Source organism: Vollenhovia emeryi, unplaced genomic scaffold (genome assembly GCF_000949405.1).
Source record: "Vollenhovia emeryi isolate VEMERY1.0 unplaced genomic scaffold, V.emery_V1.0 DF939415.1, whole genome shotgun sequence".
Classification (NCBI taxonomy): domain Eukaryota; kingdom Metazoa; phylum Arthropoda; class Insecta; order Hymenoptera; family Formicidae; genus Vollenhovia; species Vollenhovia emeryi.
Window position 1 is genome coordinate 22,075 of NW_011966951.1, and position 6,043 is coordinate 28,117.

At 39.1% G+C, this 6,043-nt stretch overlaps 3 protein-coding genes across 3 annotated transcripts in view; 2 read left to right on the plus strand and 1 right to left on the minus strand.

The window, feature by feature from the left end:
* The first annotated feature begins 7 nt into the window (after positions 1-7).
* Positions 8-2,729, plus strand: LOC105557807 (2-amino-3-ketobutyrate coenzyme A ligase, mitochondrial). The gene is made up of 7 exons (XM_012005166.1): positions 8-519; positions 599-804; positions 932-1,218; positions 1,309-1,515; positions 1,593-1,785; positions 1,939-2,116; positions 2,249-2,729. The coding sequence occupies exons 1-7, from the start codon at positions 501-503 to the stop codon at positions 2,401-2,403; spliced, it is 1,245 nt and encodes a 414-aa protein (XP_011860556.1). The 5' UTR covers positions 8-500; the 3' UTR covers positions 2,404-2,729.
* Positions 2,545-5,101, minus strand: LOC105557806 (ATPase ASNA1 homolog). Its single transcript, XM_012005165.1, has 6 exons — positions 4,877-5,101; positions 4,238-4,446; positions 3,731-3,833; positions 3,429-3,579; positions 3,015-3,323; positions 2,545-2,850 (listed from the first exon to the last, which is right to left on the minus strand). The coding sequence occupies exons 1-6, from the start codon at positions 4,999-5,001 to the stop codon at positions 2,731-2,733; spliced, it is 1,017 nt and encodes a 338-aa protein (XP_011860555.1). The 5' UTR covers positions 5,002-5,101; the 3' UTR covers positions 2,545-2,730.
* Positions 5,102-5,135: 34 nt separating this feature from the next.
* Positions 5,136-6,043, plus strand: part of LOC105557808 — a 1,957-nt gene continuing 1,049 nt past the window's right edge. Inside the window, exon 1 of the mRNA XM_012005167.1 lies at positions 5,136-5,347. Within this exon, the coding sequence (XP_011860557.1) occupies positions 5,155-5,347 (193 nt within the window). The 5' untranslated portion in view covers positions 5,136-5,154. The remainder of the gene's footprint in view (positions 5,348-6,043) is intronic.

Below are 6,043 nucleotides of genomic sequence, written 5' to 3' on the forward strand. Positions count from 1 at the left end.
ACTATTGACAAAACGGTTAGATTGTAAATTTATATCGCAAACATGTTTTGCGAACATATTTAATTTAATAGTTATGAAAATTCGATGGAGATCCATTGAAAGTCAAACATACATATTAGATGTTTCTACTCGCCTCGACATTTCTCAATTCCTCAATATAATATGTTTACACCACTTTTTTGAATAGTTCAGTTAGCCGTAAGCGATTCATCGGACAAGATTGCTGGTTGTACGAGACAACACAGGAATAAATAATCCAATCAAAATTAACTTTCTCTGCGCGTTTGAACTGCACTCGAAGTGACTTTTTCACTCAATCCGTTATAGCGTAAACAGAATTGCGTAATAATCATTCCAAGGTATACTTGGCGCGACAGATATATGCTGCTATCTGCAAAACCGGTTTGGCTACTTTAGGATCACTCTCTGCCATATTATCTTCTAAGATCAGATACCTGCCAGCATCCAGGCTCAAAGCAGTAAACAATTCTGCATGTAACATGTACAGAAATTTCAAAAGTACGTTTATTTCGTGACTATTATTTGCAAAGTAACATCATCTAAAACGGTTGCTTAACTTAATTTTTTTTTCATATAGTTTTCAAATCTCAAGATGTCAAACGGAGTGTCGGCCGGACAACGAGCTCTTTAGTTGCTTGTATCGAGTCTGAGCTAGCAGCCATAGTCAAAGCTGGTACGTGGAAAAACGAGCGTATAATCGCCTCGCCTCAACGAACGAAGATCACACTATCAAATGGGAAGAAGGCGCTCAATTTCTGTGCCAATAATTACCTGGGCTTAGCAGTAAGACAAAGAACAACGAACCAATGTTGACTAGCAAATGCACAATGCGATATTTTTATTTAAAAAAACAACTGGAACGTAAAAGTATTTTTATGAAAATTAAATGACAGAATTTCTTCAACTATAGGATAACAGGGATGTTATTAACGCGGCAAAGATTGCGTTGGATAAGTACGGTGCGGGTTTGAGTTCTGTGAGATTTATATGCGGAACGCAAGAGATACATGTCGAATTGGAGAGGAAGATCGCCAAGTTCCATGGCAGAGAGGATACGATACTCTATGCGTCCTGCTTTGATGCAAACGCTGGTATTTTTGAAACTCTCTTAACCACCGACGACGCGGTGATAAGCGATGAGCTGAATCACGCGTCTATCATCGACGGGATACGATTGTGCAAGGCGAAAAAATACAGGTAGCTCTGATTCAGTCCTGTGATCTGTACGTCAAATCTTTCTGTTGATTCGACCTGCTGACCTGTTCTTTTCCTCATCGCAATGTCAAGGTACAAACACAGAGATATGGCGGATTTGGAGAGTAAACTCCAGGAGAGCAAATCTGCACGTTTGCGTCTGATCGCAACCGATGGAGTATTTTCCATGGATGGTACCGTTGCACCATTATCGAAGATAATCGAGCTTGCCAGGAAGTACGACGCTATCACGTTCGTAGACGATTGCCACGCTACTGGATTCTTCGGTAAAACCGGCAGGTACGTCTGCAAAATCTCGCAGACATCCGTTGATATTGTTCTTCGATCTGATTTCACGCAGTTTTATTTCGTTCCAGAGGTACAGAAGAGTATTTCGATCACCTGGGAGACATTGACATCATTAACTCCACGTTAGGAAAGGCTCTTGGAGGAGCGGCGGGTGGTTACACGACCGGCAAGAAAGAAGTTGTAAGTCTGTTGAGACAAAGAGGCAGACCGTATCTGTTTTCGAATTCGATACCTCCGCCTGTTGTTGCATCAGCAATTAAGGTAAAGTATTACATCGTTATTATACGTGACTAGTCAACGTCCCTGCGAACAGTGCACATTGTTTTAAAACAGGAGATAAAAGAAAAGTTATATTAAACTCGTTGTGCTGTTTGAAAATGTAATTCTAATTCAAGTTACTTTAAATATTATTAGGTGATGGATCTTATAACAGACAGCACGAAGTTTTTGGATCGCTTGGCAGGCAACACCGAGCATTTCAGAAGTGCGATGACCACGGCTGGCTTCACTATCAGTGGCGATAACCATCCTATCTGTCCTGTTATGCTAGGTGACGCAAAATTAGCAACAACATTTGCAGATAAAATGATGGGTACATATATATTTTCATATAAATTATAAAATCTTTAAAGAAACAAACTATCAATGGCGAAAAGTATACATCTACCATGTTGCGTCATCAGTTTTACGACTTGCCGTATTGTACGAGGATGTTTTCTTACAGAAAAAGGAATTTACGTCATTGGATTCAGTTATCCGGTGGTACCGAAAGATAAGGCAAGAATACGTGTTCAGATTAGTGCGGCACACTCGGCCGAGGATATAGATTGTGCCGTTGATGCTTTCACACAAATTGGAAAAGAACTTGCCGTGATTTAATAAATACATTTTCTGGCAAAGAGAAATTTATCTGTCTTAAATATGCACACTCTGTTTCATTTATAATAAATAAATAAATCGCAACTGTTAACTATATGTTAAAGCTGATTTGCATTATATAAATTAAATATTGCAAGTATGTGGTGCATGCGAATGTAACATTGAATTTATTAACACGTGCAGTAACAAATATCTTAATCGAGCTATATTAAAAGTGTTCTTTCCTTCCCTTTTATACAAATTTTCAACGCGCGAGGTTGTAAGTGTATAAAACCTTGAATTACATGTATAGTGTTATATTGTTATTAAACATTTATTACATGGATGCTAAGGTTTGTACGGTTTAACGAGATTTTCCGAAAATTCCCTGACCTGTGGCACTCCACGCACTTCTCTTTCTAGCAACGGAAGCTGTGTGACGTGAAACTCCTCGTAAAGATCCATTATCTTAAAAAGAAAAAAGAAATATTTATCTCAACAATTTCTGATTCGCATTTTAACAGAGTAACAAATATGTATGAAATATTATTATTCTCCAAGAATTATTCATCTCTGAAAGAATTTCAAGAAACAAATTACGTAATATCAGCTACAAGCGCAGTGTTAATTACCTGATCTAGATATTTATCTTGAATTTTATGCCTTGCAAGACACAGCCGGCAGGGAGTATCCCCCTCTTTCAAAAATAACAGTTGGTTCACTATAATATTGTGGGTATCGATACCGTATTTTGTTAATTCTTGTACAAGTCGCTCCGTCTCGTAAAGCGACAAGAATTCCGCTATGCAGACGCATATAAACGTCGTCTGATCGGGATTTCTGAACTGCTCGTTAACTTGTCGAATGACAGCGAGCATTTCCTCCATCTTATTAGAGAACGTATCCACATTGAAGTCCGTCAATCCCAATAACGAACTTATCTACAATAGTAAAATCTTTTTTCAATTTAAGTATTTCGGGGGAGGACACTCGGTACACCCGACGAGAAGCAATTTTAAGCGATAATAGCATGGATCAATTCTAACTTGTGTGATAAAGGGACTAATCTTCATTTTTAAACGCATCAATTTTCCCAATCCTTTTTCAACCACTTGCGGGAACGACAGTAGCCTCAATGTGTGCCCAGTGGGTGCCGTATCAAACACCACAACAGAGAAGTTCATTCCTTTTACGAGCCTAGAACCAGCGTGTAAAGTTATCAAGGTAACAAGAAAGAGGTAGATAATAGTAGCTTTCAGGTGAATTTACAGTTTCAGTTGACTAGAAGGCAAGACTCTCGTTGGTGTTTCACAGAAATAAGAAACATAAAAATTGCAAATTTACTCACTTCATAACTTCTGCATAGCTCATTGCCTCGTCTATGCCAGGAAATGCACCGACAATTTCTTGCATAACATTTTTGCTTAATCTCATCGCTTCTCCTCCTGAAACTGTACACGATACGTCTAATATGTTTAATGTAATAAAAGATTTGTTTAAACTGACCTTACATACAATTTTATTTCTTTTACTTCAAGCATGTAATAATTACTGCAATAGTTACTACAAGTATTCTTTTATTTATGTGTTTCTTGCATTAATCCTTAGCGAAAATTGCTTGTGTGAAACAAGGTAAACCGCTGAGGACATCGTGGTGTACAAATTTGCAGCATTACTGGTCATTAGGCCTTGCTGGTGCATTATAAAGATAAAATAAAGTGAAACAAGATAAATAAGATAAAGTAATGCCTACTGGGCATTAGTAGGCATTGGTGTACGTGATTTTGGTCAGCGATTCACCCCTGGGTCTGAAGTTACTTATACCACGTTGGGTGAAGGTATCTCAAAAGCAAACCTGCTTCGCTGTCAAAGTATTCCTCTGGCAACTCTGTAATACCAACGTTAGGATCGATCTCCATTGCAAACAAATTGTCGAAGCCCTTCACCTTGGTGGGCACTTTGCTAAACTTCTGATCAAATGCATCGGAGATGTTGTGCGCTGGATCTGTGGATATGATAAGTACGCTCTCCCTTACTTTGGACAGCTGTACTGCCAAGGAGCAGCTGCAAGACAAAGATTTCGATTAGTCTTAACCTTTTCAATCTGCAGCGAATCAGAATATGCAAGAACATTGTTTTATCTCAAGAGAGGACTCTTAAATAACAAAAAGCGCAAAGTTGAGGAAAAATCAATCTCGCTCAGTTTTCAGTTTTTATGCCAAAATAGTTATTTCTGTACATAAATGATTACAAATCATATATACGCAATAATGTGACGATGACTTTACTAAGTGTAATGACACGACAGAAAATTAAGTAAAGCGGTGAAAATGGACGCGATTGCACGTCCATTCACTGTTACGTTCATCGGAAGGCGAGGCCGCGGCGGACATGCGGTTTGCCTGCGAGCTCGTGTACTTGTCAAGCGGAATCTTTATTGACTCCTGCCACCGGGACGGGATTGACAGGACGGCGATTTCCAGGTTATGTGTACCTGCAGGTTGTCTTCCCGACTCCACCTTTGCCGCCCACGAATACCCATCGTAAGGAACGTTGCTCGATCACGTTCCTGATGGAGGGCTCGTACTCGTCCATCGTCTCGTTCTCGGTGGTGTTCATGTCTGTCGACGATAGTGACGGCGTAACACCGGGGTAAATCTAGTGCATAACTCTTGATAATCGTCGCGTCAGCGTGTGCATCGGGCGAAATCGAAATGGAAAAAGCGCGCACGGGGGTCTCGGACTAAAGCCTCGCGCATAACGTGGCGCATCATGCCCAAGATCTGCTCGTCACATTTACACCTTCTGCACTTGATATATTTCTTGTTTTTTTCCCCCCATCTATCTCTCTCACACGCCCACGCACACACGCACACGACATGCACGCATCTCTATTGTATTTTATGTGTGCCTACCAAGTTTTTTAAATCCGTGGGTGTGCATTTTACATACATAGGTGATATAGGTATTGCATTTTCGAAATCAGCAAGACGACTTTTCCAAACGCAATTTTCTATAATAACTCTTTATTAAAAGTTACATACAACATGTTGTCTTAACTAAATGTCCCAGGATAAAATGCCTCTTACAAGACAACCCAGATAGTACACTGATTCGATTCACAAAGTATTCTTTAAGTTTTCTTTTTTCTGAATTGTAATACTTTAGGAATTCATAGAAGAATACAATAAGAGTGACAGAGGTTAAGTTACATGCACCATAAATCGTTTTTCTGACAACTTCTTAAAGTATTCATCTCGAATTCAATAAATGTAAACTTTATATGAATTGAAGGGGAATAGTGTTAGAACAAAGAGGATTACAAAATATTTACCCAATGTATGTACACATCTAATATGCAGTAACATTACACCATTATTATAATTTCTCACCAACAGTGAGATACTCTCAAACGAAGCTCGTTGACAATCGGATATGATTTTTCCGTTTCGGTTCTCGTCGTTCGATTCTTTCTTTTACACAATAGAACTATTGCACAAAATTAATTGCACATAACGTTACGCACACAAAATATTGCACGTGGTAACACGCTGCACAAGAACGTCCGGATGGCGGTTAGCGGATACTCGCGCATGACAAATAATTCCTCAATAATTCTTAAAGTATTCACAGTACTGAATCGCGAAGTATTCATTATATT

What these genes read in the sequence shown, in the direction of transcription:
- LOC105557807 (XM_012005166.1), top strand. An exon ending in ATAATTACCTGGGCTTAGCA is followed by an intron (nt 805 to 931) that starts GTAAGACAAAGA and finishes CTTCAACTATAG; the next exon opens with GATAACAGGGATGTTATTAA. An exon ending in TTGTTGCATCAGCAATTAAG is followed by an intron (nt 1,786 to 1,938) that starts GTAAAGTATTAC and finishes AAATATTATTAG; the next exon opens with GTGATGGATCTTATAACAGA.
- LOC105557806 (XM_012005165.1), bottom strand. Translation starts at nt 5,001, where the DNA reads ATGAACACCACCGAGAACGAGACGATGGACGAGTACGAGCCCTCCATC. An exon ending in ATACTTTGACAGCGAAGCAG is followed by an intron (nt 3,834 to 4,237) that starts GTTTGCTTTTGA and finishes TATCGTGTACAG; the next exon opens with TTTCAGGAGGAGAAGCGATG. An exon ending in AAGATAAATATCTAGATCAG is followed by an intron (nt 2,851 to 3,014) that starts GTAATTAACACT and finishes TTTCTTTTTAAG; the next exon opens with ATAATGGATCTTTACGAGGA.